General features: G+C 38.8%; 3 protein-coding genes and 1 non-coding gene across 6 annotated transcripts in view; 2 read left to right on the forward strand and 2 right to left on the reverse strand.

The window, feature by feature from the left end:
- Window positions 1–318: 318 nt before the first annotated feature.
- Window positions 319–2,923, forward strand: myl12.2 (myosin, light chain 12, genome duplicate 2). 2 transcript variants are annotated; one of them, XM_034888741.1, is made up of 4 exons: window positions 319–460; window positions 1,386–1,599; window positions 1,753–1,914; window positions 2,606–2,923. In XM_034888741.1, the coding sequence occupies exons 2-4, from the start codon at window positions 1,416–1,418 to the stop codon at window positions 2,776–2,778; spliced, it is 519 nt and encodes a 172-aa protein (XP_034744632.1). In that variant the 5' UTR covers window positions 319–460; window positions 1,386–1,415; the 3' UTR covers window positions 2,779–2,923. The 2 variants fall into 2 exon arrangements, with proteins under 2 accessions (XP_034744632.1, XP_034744633.1); XM_034888742.1 differs by having other exon boundaries at window positions 418–436.
- A 261-nt stretch (window positions 2,924–3,184) lies between these two features.
- Window positions 3,185–6,195, reverse strand: bag1 (BCL2 associated athanogene 1). Its single transcript, XM_034888252.1, has 7 exons — window positions 6,069–6,195; window positions 5,246–5,374; window positions 5,069–5,151; window positions 4,878–4,991; window positions 4,656–4,763; window positions 4,428–4,490; window positions 3,185–4,343 (listed from the first exon to the last, which is right to left on the reverse strand). Exons 1-7 carry the CDS (start codon window positions 6,103–6,105, stop codon window positions 4,254–4,256), a joined length of 624 nt encoding a protein of 207 aa, XP_034744143.1. The 5' UTR covers window positions 6,106–6,195; the 3' UTR covers window positions 3,185–4,253.
- Window positions 6,196–6,476: 281 nt separating this feature from the next.
- On the forward strand, window positions 6,477–6,569 carry trnar-ucu. The gene is made up of 2 exons: window positions 6,477–6,513; window positions 6,534–6,569. It is a non-coding gene; the product is annotated as a tRNA-Arg (tRNA).
- Window positions 6,570–8,257: 1,688 nt separating this feature from the next.
- chmp5a (charged multivesicular body protein 5a) overlaps window positions 8,258–11,003 on the reverse strand; it is a 4,593-nt gene continuing 1,847 nt past the window's right edge. The window contains exons 5-8 of one of the 2 annotated variants that reach the window (XM_034888250.1): window positions 10,659–10,730; window positions 10,050–10,158; window positions 8,997–9,112; window positions 8,258–8,693 (exon numbers count right to left, since the gene is read on the reverse strand). In XM_034888250.1, the coding sequence (XP_034744141.1) occupies window positions 8,643–8,693; window positions 8,997–9,112; window positions 10,050–10,158; window positions 10,659–10,730 (348 nt within the window). In that variant the 3' untranslated portion in view covers window positions 8,258–8,642. The remainder of the gene's footprint in view (window positions 8,694–8,996; window positions 9,113–10,049; window positions 10,159–10,658; window positions 10,731–11,003) is intronic. The other variant, XM_034888251.1, reaches the window with a different exon arrangement.

The raw sequence follows: 11,003 nt of genomic DNA on the forward strand, positions 1-11,003 counted from the left end.
GTGCTGCAAAATTAGGTGGCCTAGTTGGTCCAGCGTTACACCACAATTAAATATTGAAATGAAACGGTGGAGTGGATTGGTAGTTGCTGCCATCTGGTGGTGGGACGTGTACACTACAGCGTTGATCTTGAGGACAAATGTAAAGACATATTCAAATTAGAAGCGGTTAAAAAATTCCCACAATTCTTTTTGAATTATCTCCACTTATCACTATTTAACTATCTCATCTGGTTCCATGTACAAACACAAATAAACAAACAATTAGATATGAGTATGACATGGTATATTCCAGTCCGGTGGCTCCGTCCAGCTTGTCTGTGATTGGTCAGGGAAAAAGGAAGTAAGACCCTGATGGTTTCGTCCAGTCTGTGTTCTGCTAGCTAATACATCATCCATGCTGTTGATGTTTTTGTAGTTTCGTTTGTACAGCCATTTGGCAATAACGCTTGTATTTTCTGAGGTGGGTGATTTAATGTTAGCCTCTGGATCTTGTGCACATTAAGGCCACATAAAGTTATTGTTTTCACTGTGATCTCGGTTAGCTAGCTCGCTAAGCTAGTCGGGTCAGTGAGTTATTAAGGTCAACATTGGGCTCGCTAAGATAACGCTACCTGCCATTTCTTCAGCACGTTGGGTAGCAAATATGTATTGTTATAACTTAAACAATGACTTTCTCACAAAAAATGTATTTTTTATTGTTGTTAGCCAATATGCGGAAAGTGAACGCTATCATCATTCTTTGTGTAAACCTCATGACAGGTGTCAGTTTGCTGGACAGTTTTTGATTGAATTAAAAAATGTCGTGGTTCTCTTACCAAATTAGATTTACCATCCTTGCAGTTATCAAGAAGAAAATAGCCTAAATCCCATATCAACTGACATCCAACCCCAGTCTAGAGGTCCGCATTTGAAACTGGGCCCTATACCAACGACGAACACGTTGGCATGATTTGACACAAATGTTTGTGTTCTTCAAAGATGGCTTAACGTGTATTAGGAACTGGAGACAGAAATGTCCTTTACTGTTTGTTCAAGCTTGCAAAAGTGCGGACTCATTCACTATTAAATGAATGATGATGATGATGATGATGAAACCTTTTCAAAATAAACCCCCACACAACTGCAGTTTAATGGTTATAAAACGAATCAGAAATTATCATCTAAAAAATAATAATTAAGCCATATTTGAGGAAAGGGGCCATGGTCATAACCTTACTGTAATATATCCAGGCAAACACATAAGTATAAAACAGAATAAGAAGGTAAATGAATACCTAATGTTCTAACATTTAGTATTTATCGAGATACATTTGACAGTAGTGAGATAGTTTTTAGAACATATTGTCCAAGTCTAGTTGACAGTATTCATTTTATCTGTACTACAGGAGGGGGGGGGGGACCTACCAACTGCCAACATGTCAAGCAAACGGGCCAAGGGAAAGAACACCAAGAAGCGTCCTCAGCGTGCCACCTCAAATGTGTTTGCTATGTTTGACCAGTCTCAAATTCAGGAGTTCAAGGAGGCCTTCAACATGATCGACCAAAACAGGGATGGTTTTATTGACAAAGAAGACCTTCATGACATGCTGGCCTCATTAGGTACACTTAACAATGTATTTGCACACATTTAGACAGTGATGTGAACCTATGTGTGAAAATTTAGTAACAAATGTTTGCGTTTGATTGAGATGAAGAAATGAAAGCTCAGAAACGAGCCTGTCGTAACTCCTCAATACGTTGTCCATTTCTCAGGCAAGAACCCCACAGATGAGTATCTTGAGACGATGATGAACGAAGCGCCCGGCCCAATCAACTTTACAATGTTTCTGACCATGTTTGGAGAGAAGTTGAACGGCACAGATCCCGAGGATGTGATCCGTAACGCTTTTGCCTGCTTTGACGAGGAGGGCACAGGTGAGTTGTTGGGATGTGCACTGTACTTCGTGATGCTGTTTCTCAAAGCAAATGTCAGGTAGTTTTTGTTTTATGAAAAATCTTCTTTATCAAAATTCTCAAATGTATCACTTTTATACATCCTAGATTCAAAATGGAATTTGATTAAAGCTGCAATTACCTATTTTAATTATCATTTAATAGGACAATTCTTCTGTGAACCCAATGAATCATTTAATTTGTAAATGCCCGAATTAATTTGCTAAATGAATGTTATTAATTTGCTATTTACTTGTGGGTGGGTGCTGTTTTTAGCGATTGTTTAAAAATGGAATATGCCCATAACAAGATAACAGCAAAGAAAAAACTTTATATCAATTACAGTGATATGAAACTGAGAAACTGTAAATGGCAAAATGTGGACATTTTTTTGGTAGATGACTTAAATAACTGATCGGTTATTAAAAATGTGTTGCCAGGTTAGCTCAGTTGGTGAATACATAGAGGTTAACTCCTTGATGCAGCGGCTGCAACTCCAACCTGCAACCCTTTGCTGCATGTCATTGCCCCTCTCTGCCCTTTCATGTCTTCATCTGTCCTGTGAAAATAAGCGCCTAAAAATGCCCCAATAAAATCCTTTAAAAAAGGTTTTTGTTGCCTATCAATAGATTTTCCGTGAAACAACTAACGAGGGAATCGACTTCTCCCGCAGGTATAATTCAGGAGGAGTGCCTGCGGGAGCTGCTCACGACGATGGGTGACAGGTTCACGGATGAAGACGTGGATGAGCTCTTCCGAGAGGCGCCCATCGACAAGAAAGGCAACTTCAACTATGTAGCATTCACACGCATACTAAAGCATGGCGCAAAGGACAAAGATGATTAGTGTTTGTCATTATAGGTTTCCACTCAAGTTATAACAGCTATATGTTATGTTATTTGGCTCATGGAAAGCTTCACTGAAGTTCACTAAAGGTCCTTTGTTATTACGCTGCTTGTGGGACCATCCTCTACCCCCCCCCCCCCCCCCCCCCCCCCCCCCCCCCCCCCCCCCCCCCCCCCCCCCCCCCCCCCCCAACACACATTCTCCAAGCTCATTTTCACATTTGTGTCCGTTTAAGCTAGTAAAAATGTATGAAAAGATGGATAAAGCTGGAAATAAACTGAAAAAGTGTCTGAAAATGAGTCTTATCGTGACTGATTTGGTTTTACTGCATCATTTGTATTTTGTAGGAAATTAAAGTTTCAAGATTAAATTAAATTGTGGTCTGAAATGAATCACCTATGCTCTATTCATTTTTAGAAGTTTTTTTTATTTGAAAACAAAGGAAAATAGATGTGATGTGTAAGTCTTGAATGATGGTTAAAGCTTTTAACAATTCCACAGTTCCCACTCATTTCAAAGATACATAATTAGACGGGATCAGTCACTGGATTAAACAAAAGCTCAGTGCCGACTCAACGTAGAACAATGAATATACATATGGCCAAAGGTTTGTGGACAGCATTGTATAACTATTGGTCTATTTTAAAGCGTGGGCTGGGGTTGCAAGTAACATGCATTTATTCTTTGGTCTATAAAATGTGAAAATGTTCCTGATGCCATCAAATTGATTGTGTCTATATGATGAAGATAAGCAGCAAGCGAGAAGCGGAAGTGAAAGAATATTTAGCATTTTTGCGGGACAAACCATTAAATGATTATCCAAATTAGTTGCTGATTGCCTTTACTTCAATCAACAAATGGTTTCAGCTCTAGTTTGGGGTTGGCCCCTTAGTTCCAAGAAATAGTATATTAGAAAAAATAGTAAACAAATAAAAACAAATAGTAAAAACTTTCCCCTATCCAGGTTCCACAATTCTGTGAAAAAAGAGTGGATGCTGTTAGCATGGCGGACTGATTCTATTAATGTCCACATACTTTTGGCCATATGTGTACAACATGCCACATGGAACACTGCACAGTTGGTACATCACAATGAGTAATTGTATAGTTTGTGAGATACTGGATGATGAACTGATGCATTTTAGCAATCTTTTTTGGACTTCATCGTGGAATATTTGACATTTGGTCATGGCAGTTCACAATTATCTGATCTTTTCAAAGAGTCACTGTGGTAACAATATCTTGAGAAGCACACCCCCCGTATACCTCTTTAACCCAGAGAACGTATCCCAGATGTAAGTAGCAACAGCGCCAATAACCAACCTCCTTCACAGGATTGTCTGTGATGAGCGCTCTCTCGTACACATCAATCCAGCAATAAATAGACAATAATCACATCCACACTTGACGCTTTTTGCACACTTTGCAGTTGCTCACAGAGCAATGTATAGCATGATATGTGAGACTTTGTGACTCTACTCTGCCAGGGCAAGATTTTTCGACTGGATCTTTGATAGGTGGTCTGCTATACAAGCCTCGATCTTGTCACACTGGGCCAGGAAATCCTATAAACAGAAAATAATCACACTTAATAATGTTCATAGTTATTTTTTATTTAAACATTTTGTTGACTCTAAAAAAGGGTTTACCTGCACCATCTTTACAAGTCCCTTTTTCTTAATTTTGCAGTCATTGAAATTCTCTAGGATACTCTGTCAAAACAGTTTAGAGTTTGTTATATGCGACATACAAAAAAAAGCGATGCACACAACAATAAACACCTGAACAAAAATAGATTGAAATAGATTTTGGTCTGCAATCAATGATGATTGCAAAAGGCAAGAAACTAGATTTAAAAAGAAAGAAAGTAAGATTACCAAAGCATCGATCTGCTCCAGGATCTTCATGAACTGTTCAGCTGCAATTTTCACTCTGTGGTCCAGTTTACCCAACGCCTCTGCCTGAAGGTCTTTGGCCAGGAAGCCCTGTGGGAAAAAAATAAAATTAATAATCAAAAATGTCAACATAAATATATTGGAGAACAGATCAGACCAAGGCATGTATATTAAGCATGTTAAAAACCATAGTTAATTGCTTACATTCTTGAGTCCAGTCAACTCCCCGTCTACCTTCTCCAGCTTTTTAGCTGTTTGTTCCACAGACTTTTCAATGTCTTTCAGCTTCTTCAGTTCAGCTTCCTCCTCAGGACTGTTCTGTTTGTAGATTAGTGTCAGTATTTGCAAACTTATACAGTTACACATCACAGAAATCACACATATAAAGGCCTTACCCGCTTTCCAATCATCATGAGTTTGCAGCCTTCTTTTATTCCATAGCTGGACAGACTCTCCTCCACGTCTTTTAGCGATTTTCCTGGGAGGATGAAGGAGATTAGGTTAGAGCTGGGTATATATTGATATTCTAGCACACTTGGATGTGAAACAAAAGAGAGAGACCCACAATCTACCTTTAAAGATGAGTTTCTGTGACGTTTGAGGAACTCCAGTAGCTTGGGTGAGAGCCTCTGCGAGGTCTTTGACAATGGGGCCTTTGCCATCATCCTGTCCAGTTAATGTGATGCTGTGCTTAGTTGATCCTGGAGTGGGAGACATTTTAACATAAACCCTTCCTTGTGCGGGAACTGCTTTCTTAACTGTGGGACACTAGTTTTCTGGAACTACGTGGATTACTTGGGTTTAAGCATGGTCATTCAGATGTATATTTTTCACCACATTAACGTCTAAATGATGCGTTGATTCTCAAACTAAAGTAGCTAGTTGAACTGAATCACAAGTTAGTCATTGTTATCCTTAGGACTCGACGTTATTATGGCGAAGTATTTGAGCATACTCTGGATATAACTGAACAGTTACGTCTAGTCAATTTTAGCCATAAGGATGCACAGGTGAATAAATTCAAAAGGTAACGTTAGTCTTAAACCATGAAGTTATAACCAAACCTTGGGCGTTTGAAGAAAATTAATTTCAAAATATATCCCAATTACAAATAGCTAGCTACACCTTTTCTTGATAAATCAAGATATGCAGTTGTGAAATAAATAGTCAGATGTCAAGTATATTAAACTGTACGAAATTGAAGCTAACATTTGCTAACATTACTAAAGTAAAATGTTTGGTAAGAGCTAACGTTACCTATAACGTTAGCTACAATAGCTAACCATTTTCAAGCTAACAATTACTCGAGAGATGTTCGATGCTTAGTAAATTTACATTTTCATATCCATCTATAATTTGGTAACAATCGTGTAACATCATGCAAAATGTTATTACCGTATGCAACTGTAACTGTTATCGTTTGAGCTGACATTTTGTTTTTTAGCGTCCTTTTCACAACATGAATCACAAGGCTAGCTCTCTTGCTCAGTGTCTAACTACTTCCGGGACAGACAGGAAGTTATTCTAAATTATTTTTTTATTTTTAACTTTACATTTAACTTTGTTTATCTTTTGTCAACGGAATATTAAATACAAACAACATACGTACATGAGACCGAGCATAAAAGCGATATAACCAGAACGTTTTTTTTTCAAGCGCATACAAACACAGTTAAACCTTAAAATATGTAATAAGTTGTGCATTTTCAACACCTTCACAATCTTAATACTTTTAACAAATGCTTTGAACATATATCTGTGTTGCCATATTCATATTTGTTGTTTATGTAGATCACTCCAGCTGGCTCTGTGGCGCAATGGATAGCGCATTGGACTTCTAGTAGAAACACAGGAGAAGTGATTCAAAGGTTGTGGGTTCGAGTCCCACCAGAGTCGGACTTTTATAATGGTAGCCCATTGGTTCCGTCTGTTTCTGCTTTCCGAAACAGCATCATCTTAGCGATATCTTTCCTGTGATTGGTCTCTAATACAGTTGCCAAATCGTCCTATCATCTGAACATGGAATTTGCAATATACAACAATAGTTACCAAACATTTTCAAAGGAAGGGCCCCCACTAAAGACCCCCATTTGATAAGATTTTGTCCCAGGGTTCCCCATCTAATCATTTGGCGTTTTAGATGTTTTATTATATAATCATAAGTCATTGTATTACTTATGGTTGGAATTATAGTGAAAATAAATCATTGCCCTTTTTGCTGTGGACCCCCTGGAACCCCCTCAACAACCCCTTGGCGTCCCCGGGCCCAACTTTGGGAGCCACTGTTCTAGAATTAAATAATTTAAATGTGATTGTTTGTAGGCCAACAAATAAATAAATCATTCCTTCAATGTTTTCTCCCCAGATATGTATTAAAAGCATAGTTAGGACGGAAGCACCACTTTTAAGATAAACCGTAGCTTTGTTTTTTGGTCAAATGGCTTAATGAATGGGAGTGCTGAGGGCACTTCTATGACAGCATCAGAACCAACATTTTAAAACACTAAGAAGACTCAACACAACATGAAACTTTGCTGCATGAAACACATGACCTCGAGCATTGAAAACATTGTTTGCGTACACAGAGTTTACTAAAAAGAAAACGGCATAACAGAATTCCGTCAAGTTAAAATCACAAAGAGAACTCTCTTGTCTGGTCATTTATCACAAACCTGCTGAAGTGAAAAACTCATAGTAAACTAACCTACACGCTTAGAGAAAGAGCATAAAGAGATGCTAAAGATGGTTGCAAGAGAACACCTCTGTAATGAAATGGAGCTTGTGAGAAGCATAATGAAACTGACCGAGGAGGAGAGAAGGAAGGAGGTCCGAAGACCAATGCCTCTAGAGCTGAAAGCCACGGAGATGGAGTAGGGTTGCTCTGGAGACAAGAGAGAAGTGCAAGAGAGACAGAGAGGAGAAAGAAAAAGAGGCGGGGAAAAAAGAGAAAGACAGGAGGCGAGAAGAGGCTGAGCTTAACCGTCTACCAGACAGCGGACTGTGCCTGACCTCTGACCTGAAGTCAGTGAAGATGAAAAAGGAAACTCTGTACCACAGCTGGATTGGAGAAGAAGAAACAGTGATCCACCCAAACAGCTCCACCTATCTCCTCTCCTTTGCCAAATCAGGCCCAGAGTCTGAAGGTTCGTATTAGACTTGTACCACATTCCTTCTATTCCTCTACATTGATATATATTTTAAAGTATTCTTTTGTATTTAAATGTAAGTAAACTTGTTTCTTATTTTGTCTTTAGAAGAGCCCCAAAACACCCGAACTCAATGAGACCCTGTGGTGGATGCAGGACGGACTGAAAGTGGATGCATACTGGACAGACGATAGAGAAAAGGAGGAGGATTGTGTTCCATTCTCCATTTTCAGTCCTTTAAGCTACCCATCTTTTGCCTGTAGCCTAACATTAAATAGACACAGTGGTATCTTCTGCTCTAACCCTCTCTTCTTCTTGTGTGTGGTTCGATAGATGCCCACAACTCAGTTTTGCTCAAGGGCAACCATGCCAGTTAATCCAGTCCGGCAGTTTGAACCTCATTACCTTACAGAATAATTACCCCCCAAAAATGCAAGGTTAAATTAAAACATTTATTGCGGCATGTTACACATAACCTGCAGACATTTGAACAGGCTCAGTAGGAACCCACTCCACTTTTGGAGAACTCAGAACACTAGGAATGACACACAAAACACACAAAAACTAGAATACAAATAAGACTCAGTAACATGGTGATGGACGAGACTGACAAGCGTTAGACAGGAATACTGTTTTTTAAAAAAGGTCCAGTATGTTACAAGGCCACATGCTAGCACGGTAGTGGCAACGATACACAACCCAACACCAGGACAGCTTTAAACTCATAGTGTCCTCAGGTCAAATGTTTTGCATGTATAAATGTTACTCTACATTATAAAAAGTGTTTTTAGTTGAAGTGCAGTTGTTTTAATCCCTTCCTTTTTTATGAGGCGGGAATCTGTGGCAGGCCAAACTCATCCACCAAAACGCCATCCTAAAATAAAATCAAAAAGAAGAATGTTAAGGAAACACTTAAAAGGACTCATCCGCAAACACACATTGGTATCACTATTTCCGTTCTGGTCTATGATAAACCGTACAGGATCAGTCAGAGGACTTCAGAATATACCAATAGTTTCACGCATGTTGATGCATTTACTAAAAACTTAAGCATGCAAAAACACCAGCATGATCCTTTCTAATCTCACCTCAAAGTATTGTCAATACTGTAATCCTCCAATCCGTGTCTTATTAAGTATCCTGTCAGTAACAACGATCACTGGGTTGACTGGGTTACCTTGTTTGTCTTGCTGTCACTGGGGATTCCCTCAGGGATAGAGGGGGCAGCCGAGGCCTCATCCAGGTAGGAGCTGTCATCATCCAGCAGCAGCTCATCCCCCAGCGCTTCCAGCTCTGAAACCACAGCACACACACGGTCACAAGTACTGTACACGCTTAGAAAGTAGGGGTGGGAATCTCTTGGCACCTCCCAATTCGATTCTTATTCAGAGGCCAATTGATTTGATTCTAAACCCACTATTGATGCAACAATTGTTTTATGTACATTTCCATGCGCAATATAAAAAGATATACCGTACATATTTGACATATGCAGTATTTGTCACACTTAAGTTTGAATGAAATGTTTTGTCAGAGTGTCAGAGTCATGTTTAACGGGGGAGAATGGCCTTCTTAGAACATGAAACATGAGGTGGTCAGATGAACAGCCTATTTGTGTTTTGCCTAATTATCTTATGAATGTCTTACTAGATCTCACACAGACGGGATCATCAGTGGCAAACAACGAGGCCTATCCCACTTCAAAGACTCCTCCCAAAATCAATCAATGCAGTCTAGTTCCTAGATTCAGAAGACACGACCAGTGTATCCATCATGTAATCCAGATAAGCAGTTGTTACATGAATGGATATGCCATCAACCTGATAGACTACTGTTTCCATTTACATTTTAAAATGTGCCAACTGCAAATTAAAAACTCTGAAAATTAGAACTCAAACAGTTTGAGTTTTATTTCCGATAATACATTTTTTGACTTTGTTAGTTGGTCACTACTGCCTGAACCCACAGTTAGTTTGGTCTTTGTGGTGGAAATGCCTGACTTATTAACACACATGGACTTTTAAGAAAGAAGATCATTGAGCCTTCGTGGGGACATAAAACCATGATAGGATGATTTTCAGTTAGTCACTTCACCATCCCTGCTATATTTGCACTCATTTCTAATGTTTTAAATGTTGGGGACTATATTCATTTTAAGTTGCTCTATAGATGAAGGTGTGTGCCCTGAAAGTGAATGCCAAATAAACATGTCAGAGACAGTCGGGTCTACCTGCTTCAAGGTCATCCTCATCTATCTCCGGAGTGCCGTAGCTGCGGCTCAGGGCCTCTTGAACCTCATTGGCGTCCTCCATCATGTCCTCTAGTTGGTCCTGTAAATCCTGAAAGTTCCAACACATGGGATCACATATAATGTCCGATATCTCTGACCAGAACAACTAGAACGTATATTTTTACCTATGGCTAACAATAAACTGTCATAAAAGCAATTGTACCTGTTTCACATTTTCATTTAAGATAAAGATAAGATAAGAAAACCTTTATTTGTCCCACAGTGGGGCAATTGCAGTTTATGTGGTATTAGAGGAACCTGACAATTTGCTGTTCTTAACTGTAGCAAACGGTAATAGTTTTAGAAATTTGAATTGCAGAACAAAATACATTTACGAAAAAGGACTACACTCTTTATACCAGCTTGACAAGAAAGACAAAAATATCTAGTGATTCTGAACAGAATCCCTACTGTCCTTCTACTTAGAGTTATTCTGCTTGTACAAATAGAGAACCTTAATTTTTTTAGTGTTTTTAGCCTAAACCATTAATATATAGTATAATTGCTGAGTGGTAACAGAAACAGTGTGGTGGTATTTAACCAACATACGTCAATCTGATCCAGTTGGACGTCCTTGTAGGCCTTTTTCATTTCCTTAGCACCGATCTTCATGGCCTCCACCTGTGACAGAAAATAAATTGCACAAGGTATATTTAGTTGCTGGAAAAAAAGAACTTCATCAGCACCGAAATAATACTGAAAATGTAAGTTTAAGAAAGTTTAGTGTTGGATAGATAGTTTTGTGTCTTTAGACCTTATTGAAGGTCAGTCTTGGCAAGTCTGAATCTGGAGAGCAGTACTATGTTTCTAGACTTGACTCAGTCTCAGCTACTTCTAGGTAGAACAAAATCACATTACTTTACAAAAAAAAATTTTTTTTAATTGTACTGAAAA

Source organism: Etheostoma cragini, chromosome 12 (assembly GCF_013103735.1).
Source record: "Etheostoma cragini isolate CJK2018 chromosome 12, CSU_Ecrag_1.0, whole genome shotgun sequence".
Classification (NCBI taxonomy): domain Eukaryota; kingdom Metazoa; phylum Chordata; class Actinopteri; order Perciformes; family Percidae; genus Etheostoma; species Etheostoma cragini.

Excerpts from the sequence above, each read along its gene's own strand:
- myl12.2 (XM_034888741.1), top strand. The coding sequence starts at position 1,416 with ATGTCAAGCAAACGGGCCAAGGGAAAGAACACCAAGAAGCGTCCTCAG. Across the intron at positions 1,600-1,752 it reads TGACATGCTGGCCTCATTAG|GCAAGAACCCCACAGATGAG; the intron begins GTACACTTAACA and ends TCCATTTCTCAG. Across the intron at positions 1,915-2,605 it reads CTTTGACGAGGAGGGCACAG|GTATAATTCAGGAGGAGTGC; the intron begins GTGAGTTGTTGG and ends CTTCTCCCGCAG.
- bag1 (XM_034888252.1), bottom strand. The coding sequence starts at position 6,105 with ATGTCAGCTCAAACGATAACAGTTACAGTTGCATACG. Across the intron at positions 5,375-6,068 it reads AACAGTTACAGTTGCATACG|GATCAACTAAGCACAGCATC; the intron begins GTAATAACATTT and ends CTCCCACTCCAG. Across the intron at positions 4,491-4,655 it reads TGGAGCAGATCGATGCTTTG|AGTATCCTAGAGAATTTCAA; the intron begins GTAATCTTACTT and ends CTGTTTTGACAG.